The 11865-nt window shown below is 40.4% G+C and overlaps 1 protein-coding gene and 1 pseudogene across 1 annotated transcript in view; both read right to left on the reverse strand.

The window, feature by feature from the left end:
* COL4A4 (collagen, type IV, alpha 4) overlaps positions 1 to 11865 on the reverse strand; it is a 175917-nt gene that overhangs the window by 105510 nt on the left and 58542 nt on the right. The window contains exons 7-11 of the mRNA XM_006861931.1: positions 4410 to 4478; positions 2658 to 2693; positions 2127 to 2189; positions 1766 to 1801; positions 786 to 827 (exon numbers count right to left, since the gene is read on the reverse strand). Of these exons, the coding sequence (XP_006861993.1) occupies positions 786 to 827; positions 1766 to 1801; positions 2127 to 2189; positions 2658 to 2693; positions 4410 to 4478 (246 nt within the window). The remainder of the gene's footprint in view (positions 1 to 785; positions 828 to 1765; positions 1802 to 2126; positions 2190 to 2657; positions 2694 to 4409; positions 4479 to 11865) is intronic.
* On the reverse strand, positions 8254 to 9860 carry LOC102825089 (annotated as a pseudogene).

Raw genomic sequence — 11865 nt, forward strand, 5'->3', positions numbered from 1 at the left:
TAGGTTGAGTGGAATGAAGTAAATGTTTAAACACATAATTACAAACCAATTTAGCTATTGCTTGTGGGGGCTTTTCCTAGTGGTTTAAGTCATGATTGTTTTTAGTAAATGGGAGTTTGGGAAGCAAAAGAATACTGCAAGAAGCTTTTATTTTTTTTTTAAATCGTTTATTGTGATTGGGTGAAGATCTACAGAGCAGATCAGTTTTCAATTCAACAGTTCACTTTGTTTCATCTCATTGATTGAAATGGAACGTCACTTCCTCCCTGGGTTCCCTGTTTCCTAACCCTTCTGAACTTGGTCCTTGGGTCAATGCTGCCCTTTTGATCTTAACTAGTTGATCTCAGGTGTGTGATTCTCCAGGTGTGACCCTTATCTATTGTTTGGCTGACAATTGAGTGCTGGGGGTGAGTTCAGTTCCAAACCCGGTGGGTGATGAAAGGGTCACCAGTCTCTGGCTGACCAGTAAGTCTGCTCTTTTTGGTGTATGTTTTTGTTTGTTCTGTTTTTTATGATTTTGAGTTTTGTCCACATTTTTCTCCCACTCTATCCAGGACTTTCTAAAGTGATCCTTTTTGATAGCAGTTGGTAGTGATAGCTAGGTACCAACTAGGTCTTCTAGTCTCAGGGACAAGTAGCATTTTTATGTGAAAAAGATAAAAGTGAGAAGCCAGTCATAAAGTTAAGCACTGACTAGAGAATGACCACGCATTCGATAGGAGCTGGAACAATGATTGCATGGACACATTCCAACGCTAGCTTCCTTCGGCAATGCTGGTTCTTACCGGGTATCCCTTTTGTCCCTTGACTCCCACGCCAGGATTACCCTGAAAATGTAAAGAAGAAGAAGAAGAAAAGACATTTCTCTTAATTTTCCAAAAAAGCAATTAATAACAAGCAAGGCTTTCAGCTTAGTAATGTATTGAAGATGCTCTAAATTTTTAATAGTGTTTAGTTTCACAGCGACATGACACGATCTCATTTATGGTGCAAAACTGAGAGACTCACACACACACCTTGTTTTATGGTACCTCACAGATAGTGCGCTTTCTAAAAATAGAAGGTTTGCAGCCACCAACCACACTCTGAGCAAGTCTATCAGCACCATTTTTTCAACAACATGTGTTCACTTTGTATTTCGATGACACATTTTGGTCATTCTCACATTTTAAACTTTTTCAGGATGCTACTGTACACTTAGTAGACGAAAATGTAATGTAAACGCCACTTTTTATGCACTGGGAGACATTTGTGTGACTCGCTTGATTGTGATATTTGCTTTATTGTGGTGACCTGGAATAGAGCCTGCAGTATCTCTGAGGTCTGTCTGCCTGTATTTTGAGTTTCAGTCTAATCAGGAAAGGAGCTCTGTCAGTAGCTGGAAGTTACAAAGAGAAATGACAGGTCAATCATTGGGAAGTAATGTTGTTTTCCATTTTTAATCTGGAAATAGGGAAGTTGAAGATGTGCAAAATATTAGACATTCTGTGATATGACATGATAATAAGAGTAAAGGTATAACGTTAATAGTATTATTGTTGTTAAGTGCCATCGAGTCAGTTCCGACCCATAGCGACCCTGGATAGGGTTTCCAAGGAGCGGCTGGTGAGCTTGAACCTCCAACCTTGCAGTTCAAACAGCTTTGCAGTCTGGCGCATTAACCCACAGCACCACACCAGGACTCCAACTCTAATAGTACCAAGTATCAATTATTCCATTGTACCTGGACTTTGCTAAGGTGGCTTACTTACTCTTGGCTGCCTACCTTCAAGCCTGGTCTCCCAGGATGGCCAGGAGGTCCCTAAATCAATGGTGAACAAACATAGAGCAGTGATTAGTCGTAGACACAAGAATGTTTCTTCATTGGTTGCCCCAAATTCCTGTGTGAGAGAGAAAATGCTCAAAACATTTTCTATCACAGACAGACAGTTATTTATGAAGGTGATAGGGATAGTTGATCCTCTGGGACCTGTGCTTTCAGTTAGATTTCCATGAAAACGATGGGTCTGTGTTGGTTCATCAGGTTATAATCTCTCAAAGAGCCCCCTTGTCCTCAGCCCAAGAGGATAATGTTTTTCTTTACTTAGCATCAATTCTAAGTACTGAGGATAGATGGATGTACTTACTGTTAAGCCTGGCTCTCCTGGATAGCCCATTGGGCCTGCTGGTCCACTTGCTCCCCTAGATCCCTAAACACAGAAAATATCGGTGCATTTGCTACCAAAAATGATGCCCATGTTTCAAAGCAAGAGCTTTATGTAATCCCAGGTAAATAAAAGCCCAAATCAGTTACCATCAAGTGTACTCTAATCTTTTATGGACCCATGTGCGTCAGCAAAGAACTGAGCGCCCTAGAGCTCCCAGAGGCTGATTTTCCAGAACTAGGTCATCGGGCCTTTTTTGAAGGCCTCTCTGGTCGGACTCAGACCTCCCACCAAATGATGCTGAGTCAGTTTCATGGACATGGAAACTATGCAGCCAAACAAGATCCCATGTTTGGTTCAATGTTTTGACATCAACATCTTGAAATTCCTAACAGAGTTTGAACAAGGAACCCACATTTTCATCTTGCTCTGTGCCCCACAAACTACATAGCCAGTTTTGCTGACGATTTCAGGAACACAGCAAAACAAATAAAAGACCTGCTCAGGACTTACTGGGAAGCCGGGAGGTCCTGGGTCTCCTTTGTCTCCCTGCAACAGGAACACACATTGAGTTATAAGAGCAATACAGTTTTCCAAACCTGGAAATGATATAGAAATAGAAATATACATAGAAAACATGCTGATTTGTCTAATGGTGATGTTTGCTTTGTTTTTTAGTGTTGAGAAGACACATTTGGAAACGTTCTCTGGAGGTGATTCACTTTTTCATTCTTAGGCTCAGAAAACTACATCTGCTCAGCCAAAGCCAGATAATGAGAGCTGTAACTGCGATCACATAAACTTCGAGAAACTTCCTCTTCTAGCTAAGAATGTTCTCAATTATCAGTGCCACTGCTTCACAGATTAACTGTCTCTGGTCTAATGTTCAGATCTCATCTTGTTTTACAAACAGTCGGCCCCATTGACCATCCTGGGGTAGACATAAAGTAAACTGGTGTGTGGTTCTGCAATAAAACTCAACCTATTTCAAAGAATTGAGGAGTATATATATATATGTTCTCCTGAATTCAGGCATGTAAAAGCATTGCTTCTCAAAGGCTATTGATCTGCCGACCACTTTAATTGGATGAGAAATTCTCCGTAGAATGATTTAAAGTTAAAATATTGTAATACAAAATGCTTGCCATTCTGTAGAATAAAAGTCACTGATACTGAACGTAAAAATGATGAAACCTTTACAACACCGTCTTTGATAAATTAAATATTTTTGTGCTTTAAGCAGGGAATGCCAAACAAACATTCAGAAATGAAGTTTCGAGATACTACCTTGTCTCCCTAATATGAGAAGCCCTTAGTATGTAGAAGATCAACAGAAATGATGAGTCAAGAGGAGGCACACACAGTACATTTTCAAGACATGACCATTTCTCTTAAGGAAGAATATTGTATACCATGGAAGTAAAATTAGTACTAAGCTTTGTCTATTTAAAACCCAAACCAGACCTGCTACTGAGTAGGAACTAACTAACTCATAACAACCCAATTGCACGCAAAAGAACTACTTCCTAAGGTTTCTGAGCCTGTCAATGTTTACAGGAGCAGATGGCTTCATCTTTCCCCCTCAGAATGCCTGGTAAGCTTGAACTGCTGACCTAGAGCTGGCAGCCTAACATGTAACCGACCGAAATCACCATGGTTCCTTCTGTTTTATCAGACCCTACAGAAACCCACAAAAGTGTTGGCTATCGAGAACAATGCTGCAGAATTTTCCATCATTTTCGGGCTCCATATCAATAACTATCAATATACTGGATAGGAAGTATTCATCTTACTTTATCTTAACTATAAAATAATTCAGTGGTTCTCAAGTGAGTGTGATTTTGAATCTTGAGGCCATCTGGCAATGATGGCAAACATTTTTGGGGAGGGGCCACTGGCATCTAGCAGGTTGAGGCCAAGGATGCTGATCAACATCCTATAATGCACAGGGCAACCCCCATAACAATGAATGATCTAGCCCCAGAGGTCTTTAGTGTCCAGGTGGAGCAACACGAAAATAAACATACCCCCTGCAGCTCTGCAAGATTACTTGGGCAGTGCGGGAATTTTAGAGCCCAGGCAATGAAAGGCACTGCCTTCTCGTAAGGAGCATTGTGCTTATCTGTTCCATGGGTCAGATAATCACAAACACCAGTATGCTCGGGACATTGTAAAGGAATCTCCTTACCCAGATGCTTCCTGTATGGGTTTACTTACCTACATGCAAATCAGTTTTTAAAAGCTCACCACAATCAGCACGCTTACCTGAAGACCTTTAATGCCACCTAAAATAAACACAGAATTTCCTTTTTCTCCAATCTCTCCTGGAAGACCCTGAAAATAAAATATCCATTTAAGAAGAAAAAACACATTGCCAATTCCATATTTTTCTTTTTCCTAAATGAAATGTTACTTATCAATAGAATGACCACCATAGTTATCTTACACTCATAGAGATTTCTCTATTTCCATTAGTATTTTTACCTAATATATATTTTGGGAAGTGTGGTGGCTCCGTACAATAAACACTGGACTTGGAACCATAAGGTCTGCAGTTCGAGACCGCCAGCTGCTCTGTGGGAGATTTAAAGCCTCAGAAACCCTATACAGAGTGTCTATGAGTCAGAACCAACTCGAAGGCACTTAACAACAACTATATATATTAACTTATTCAATATTCAATTAAGACTTATTAAAGAATATTCTAACATAAGATATTAATCTTTATAGCTATTTAATAATTATTCATCAAGAGAATGGCATTTCCCTCCCAATACAATGAATATGTATTCTTCTCTTTTTTTAATAACAAATCTTTGATTTATTTGAAGCATTTCAGTTACAAAAACTCACTTACAGCAATCACAGGAAAAACAGGGATCAGAAACAATAAAAGAATGATCAGGAGTATGGCATTTTTACGGTTGTTTGTTTTAACATTGTCATGACTTTATCTAAAACACAGTTACACAAAAGTATTAACTTCAAAGTTTCTTGAGGAGAGATTCTCAGGGAACTTAACACACTATATACATACTGCCATACAAAGAGCATTAAAATGGGACCAAAAACCTCTACAAAACATAAAACCCACTCTTACTTACTTGCTTGGAAATATCACCCACAAAGCTGAATAAGTTTTAAGAGTTACCTGGAGGCTCTAAAGTGTTGTTTTCAAACCAAAGAACTCTATTTTTGATTGCACAGTAAGATGATTGATAAGCAAGTCAATATATATAAATTTAATTTTTTTAAAATAACTTTTATAAGCTGGCATACTATGTGATGAGATTTATTAGGGATTGAAACAAAAGATTTCAATTGTTAAAGAGAGCTAAAATGTCAGTCTTTTGGAGATACCAATCTCCCACTAAACTGATCCTAAGAATTTCATTTCAGTGAGTTGTGCAACTTTTTAATTACTCTACAAATATCTCCAAAATTTTTACTCTCAAACTCAACTCATACATTTTAACTAAAAGTAATTTAAATATGTCCTAGTGTGGAAGAGTAACTTCAATTCACTTGCGGACATTAACTTTTTATAATTTTCTACAAAGATTCAAACCAAAAGGAAAATAATTTAGATAGCCAAGATTTAAAATGCAAGAGCCTCATGACAAAACTGAGAGGTGCTAGTTTACCCATTATATGTTTTAGTAGGCTTATAAGGAAACACATACAGGCCCACTCACATTTATCCCTTAGATGTTTCTTCTTTTAATGCCCAAGCATTTGAAAACAAATCTCAATTTTACTATTAATTTCCAAATATTTTCCAAACTACCATGTTATTGTTGATGTTATGTGCCATGGAGTCGGTTCCGACTCATAGCGACCCCGTACAGGGTTTCCGAGGCTGTAAATCTTTACGGGAGTAGAAAGCCTCATCTTTCTCCCGTGGAACAGCTGGTAGTTTCGAACTGCTGACCTTGTGGTTCGCAGCCCGATTCGTAACCACTATGCTACCAGAGCAGTTGTTGTTGTTGTTGTCATGTGCCATCAAGTTGGAACCAACTCATAGCGACCCCATGCACAGCAGAATGAAACAATGTCCGATCCTGGGCCAACCTCACTACCGCTGCCACATTGGAGTCCATCAATGCTGCCACCTAGCCAATCCATCTCATTGGGTGTCTTCCTCTTTTTCTCTGACCCTTCATCTTACCCAGCATGACATCCTTCTCTAGCGACTGTTCCCTTCTGACAATATGTCCAAAGTATGAGAGACGAAGCTTAGCCATCCTGGCCTCCAAGGAGCACTATGGCTGCACTTCTTCCAAAGCAGATCTATTGGTTCTTTTGGCAGTCCATGGCACTTTCAGTATTCTCCTCCAACACCACAACTCAAAGGCATCAATTCTTCTACGATCTTCCTTATTCACTGTCCAGCTTTTGCATCCATATGAGGTTATTGAAAATACCATGGCTTGGGTCAGGCGCACCTTAGTCCTCAAGCTGACATCTCTGCTTTTCAACACTTTAAAAAGTTCCTGTGCAGCAGATTTGTCCAATGCAATACATCGTCTGATCTCTTGACTGCTGCTTCCGCGAGTGTTGATAGTTGATCCAAGAAGAATGAAGTCCTTGACAACTTCAATCTTTTCTTCATTGATAAGAATGTTGTTTATTGGTCCAGTGGTGAGGATTTTTGTTTTTCTGACATTGAGATGCAACCCATACTGAAGGCTGTGCTCTTTGATCTTCATCAGTAAATGTTTTAAGTCCTCTTCACTTTCAGCAAGCAAGGTTGTATCATTGTATCAAAAGGAAATGGTTAATGTTCAACCATTTCAAGAAGTACCATATGAACAAGAGCCAATGATACTCAGGGAGGAAGTCCAAAGTGCATTGACAGAATTGGCAAAGAACAAGGCACCAGGAATTGATGGAATAAAAAACCAGAGCAGTAGATCCCAATTAAATGGTGTTATATCTGATAATCCTTGGTAAGTGCAGGAAGAATAAAGTTTTTATTCAGGAAAACAAAAAATATTTAGTAGCACATTATCCAAATCATTTAGGAAGCTAACTTAAAGTCTCATGAATTACCAACAGGCAATTACTGTGTTTTTTGAGGCACACTGAGGCTCCCAAAGCCTCCTTTGCTTCTTTTTTTTCCCCTTATCTATTAATCTGTACATGTTATCAACCAAAAGAGATTTAGTGTAAGCAGAACCTGTTACATAGAACTATATGGATAGTAACATTTCTATCTGAGAAGACACTCAATTTCTCTTGCTTGTTTAAAATTGGGACAAGTCTGAGAAGGTGAGTGAGGAGGTAGAAGACCAACGACCCTCCAGGCGAGCTACACGTTTCTCAACCTTTCTTTTTTGAAATAGAGGGAGGGGAGTGAAATAAGAAGGGAAGATGATCATAAAGAAATTGTTGAGAGGAAAAAGAACGTATACCTAAAAACAAATGATCTGTTATGTCATGATGTGCAGCCTGAAGAAAGGGCTAGCTCACCTGCACGTCTCTTAACTCAGTATAAGCAACTTTTCCTTCAAAAATAAAATCTTACAGTCAACTGGCTTAAAGGAGGTTTAAGAAGCCTCCACAAACCTCATGTATTGCTAAACAGAGCATTTACTATTCTGCTTCTGCTTTCTAAATAACTCTACAACAAATAATTAATTACCCAAATATCCATAGCAAAAAAAAAAAGTTGATACCTTCAAACTAAAGATCTCTGGATTACCTGTAAAAAATAACCAATTCAAAAGACTATTGTCATTTCATATTACATCTGGCTTCAGTTGGTTTATAAATAACTTTAAAACCTTGTGAATGAACTGAACTATACCATACCTTGTAAAAAGGTATCGTGTTTTAATCATGGCCTTAAAATGACTAATGCAGCAAGTGTGAATTAGAAAATGTAAGATTCCAATGTGGGGAGGGTCAATGAAAAACTTTTCTCTACATACATTATGGTCATTAACAGACTAATAAATCTTATTTGGAATGATAAAAAGGCAAAAAAAAAAGTAAAATCACACTATTCCTGTAAAAAGTTACATGTGATTTTTCTCTAAGGATAGCTATCATGAAGAAACAATGAAGACACCCAAGAATATTAGAAAGTCTGGTCTTTTAAAATGATCTAGTCATCTTTTTCTTTATCATCTTCAGCATCTCATTTTCTCTTCTCCTCTCTAAGACCTTCTTGCTCATTTTCCTCTTCCTCTCCTTCTTCAACATAGTCATCATCATCTTCTTCATTCAGAATTTCTTCTTTCATTAAGTATGAGAGGCCCACTTCCTCTTCTCCATCTCCAAATTTTAAGCCTGATTCATCCTCATCCTCTTCTTCTTCCTCCTCTTCTTCAAATCCTTGAAGAACAGCTTCTTCTTCTTTTCTTCTTCTTTTTCTTCTTCTTCTTCCTCCTCCTCATCCTCCTCCTCATCCTCCTCATCCTCCTCCTCTTCAGATGCTTCATTATCCTCCTGATCAAATCCATCTAAGCCTGTAAATTGCTGCAGCAGTTCAAAAATACTTTCTCTGTAATCTTCTAGGTTTGTGATCTCACAGTCAAACAAGTCAAGACTTTTCAATTTTTAGAAGATTTTGCAGAGCTTCTGCTATACTGAGATCTTTGATTTTGTTTCCACTCAGATTGAGGTAGGTAAGATTTGGATATTTCTCTGCCAGGACTTCCAAGTCTCCAGAAATACTAAGTTCTAACTTTCCAAGTTTATTTAAGCTGGGAAGTCGGACCAGTGAACTTAGTCCTACATCAGCCATACTCAGAAACTTCTTTAAAAGTATCATTTAGGCCCTCAATTTCCCCATTGTTGTTGTTGTTGTCAGGTGCCATCGAGTCGGAACCGACTCATAGCGACCCCATGCACAGCAGAACGAAATAATGTCCCATCCTGGGCCAATCTCACTACCGCTGCCACACTTGAGTCCATCAATGATGCCACTTGGCTGATCCATCTCGTTGGGGGTCTTCCTTTTTTTCTCTGACCCTCCACCCTACGCAGCATGACGTCCTTCTCCAACGATTGTTTCCTCCAGACAATATGTCCAAAGTAGGAGAGACGAAGCTTAGCCATCCTTGCCTCCAAGGAGCACTCTGGCTGCACTTCTTCCAAAACAGATCTATTGGTTCTTTTGGCAGTCCATGGCACTTTCAGTATTCTCCTCCAACACCACAACTCAAAGGCATCAATTCTTCTACGATCTTCCTTATTCACTGTCCAGCTTTCACATCCATATGCGGCTATTGAAAACACAATGGCTTGGGTCAGGCGCACCTTAGTCCTTAAGCTGACATCTCTGCTCTTCAATACTTTAAAAAGTTCCTGTGCAGCAGATTTGCCCAGAGCAATCCGTCGTCTGATCTCTTGACTGCTGCTTCCGCGAGTGTTGATAGTTGATCCAAGAAGAATGAAGTCCTTGACAACTTCAATCTTTTCTCCATTGATAAGAATGTTGTTTATTGGTCCAGTGGTGAGGATTTTTGTTTTCTTGACATTGAGATGCAATCCATATCGAAGGCTGTGCTCTTTAATCTTCATAAGTAAATGTTTCAAGTCCTATTCACTTTCAGCGATCAAGGTTGTATCATCTGCATATCGCAGGTTGTTAATGAGTCTTCCTCCAATCCTGATGCCACGTTTTTCTTCATTATCGAGGACCAACTCTGTCACCTTCTCCGGGGCTTTGTTCCTTCACTCCAGGATAACTTTCTGAGCCATCTCCATGTCCTCCACCTCCTCTTCTGCCACTACTCTCCTCCCTTCACCTCTCCTGACTTTTTCCACCACCCCCAACCTTAAAATTTCAAAAGGTTTGAAAATTAATGAAAAGAAATGCAAATATAATGCCCATCTCCACCAGCTATGCGTGTGGGGGGAAGAATAACAAATGGAGTCCAAGGAGTTGGTAGTCTAACTCGGCTGCCCCCACCTCCTTGTCCACACACATGCACACATGCACACACACACGTGTCCTCATCATCTGTCATTGCCAGCGTGTTAGCTCATCACCAACAACCTCCCCTTGGCCCCTTGTAATGTGTGGTTCACCGGCCAGCCCCGATCCCCCCAGGGGACACCATTGACTCAGCTAGCTGGGACCTGAGGTATGGAGAGGGAAGTGGCTAGTGAGGAACCCACTGAGGCTCTCAGAACCATCTGCTCCTGTTCCACATGGAGCGCTCACTCTTTAGGGGCTCCTGATGTTGAATGGAAGCAAAATCTACCACCACAGTTCCTACTGCAATTACTAGGTTTCTCCATAGCTAGCGTAGTGGTTACGAATTGAACTGCGAACCGCAGGGTCAGCAGTTCGAAACTACCAGCTGCTCCATAGGAGAAAGATAAGGCTTTCTGCTCCTGTAAAGATTTACAGCCTCGGAAATCCTGTTCAGGGTTGCTATGGGTCGGAACCGACTCCACGGCACTTAACAACAACAACAACAAGGTTAAAAAAATAAAGGTGCGCTGTTGGTTGTTGTTGGTACTCAGTGTCACTGAGTCGGTTCTGACTCACAGCAACCCTCTGGGTTTCCAAGGCTGTAAATGATTGCAGCAGCAGGAAGCCTCTCTGTTCTCCAGAATGGCTGGTGAGTTGAAGTGCAGATCTTCTGGTTCACAGTCCAGTGCATAACCTTTCGAGCCACAGCACTCCCCAAAGGTTGCACCCTCAACATTCACAATACTTCTCCTTCTCCAGTATGGAGCCTCTGATGTTTTAAAAGGTTTGATTTGCTACAGGTTTTCCCACAATTCTTACACCAGTAGGGCTTTTCTCCAGTATGGATTCTATAGCATTTATTAAAGTTTGAGCTGTGACCCTGTATAGGGTTTTCTAGGAGTGAGTGGCAAGCTTAAACCACTGACGTTGTGGCTCAAACCAACTTTGCAGTCCAGTGCATTAACCCACATAGTTCGATTAAATAACTCCAGCTTCCAAATATATGATTAAAATTCCAGTTACCATGCTATATTATCGGGGATCCTCATTAGTTCCAGATACTACATCTGAGAATTTGTCTGTTTGGTATAATTTATTTGCAACTCCGCCCCCTGGTCAATATCGGCAGACCTATCACAGCCCTCTGAAGTGAACAGTTTGAGTCACCGGTACGTATGTTCCCAACAGACATCAAACCAGCAACATGTTGCCATGTGACCTCAACATTCATACTGTACACAACTGTCCCTTTCCTGGTCTGCATAGTGCCACAGTCTTCAAATGTGTGCTTTTTGTTGGTGACTTTGCTGCTTAAAATGGCTCTTAACTATGGTGCTGAGGTACTACCTAGTGTACCTAAGCACAAAAAGACTGTAATGGAGAAAGTATGAGTGCTAGACAAGCTATAGTCAAGCATGAGTTATAGTGAGATTGGATGTGAATTCAATGTAAAGAAATCAATGTTGCCTTTGTTGTCAAGTGCCCTTGAGTGAGTTCCAACTCACAGCGACCTTGGTGAGGGTTTCTAAAAAGTGGCTAGTGAGCTTGAAACGCCAACCTTGCAGCTCAAATCAACCTTGCAGTCCCACACAGTAAGCAACACCAGGACTCCACCAGAGCCCCTTAGGAGTCCAATGGTGGGGGTGGGGGTGGTTATGTAGCATGGAGTCGGTTCCAACTCTTAGCAACCCTGTATAGAGTTTCCAAGGCTATAAATCTTTATGGGAGCAGAAAGTCTCATCTTTCTTCTGGGGAACAGCTGGTAGTTTCGTAGTTTCGAACTGTTGATCT

This window comes from Chrysochloris asiatica, unplaced genomic scaffold, assembly GCF_000296735.1.
Source record: "Chrysochloris asiatica unplaced genomic scaffold, ChrAsi1.0 scaffold00044, whole genome shotgun sequence".
Taxonomy (NCBI): domain Eukaryota; kingdom Metazoa; phylum Chordata; class Mammalia; order Afrosoricida; family Chrysochloridae; genus Chrysochloris; species Chrysochloris asiatica.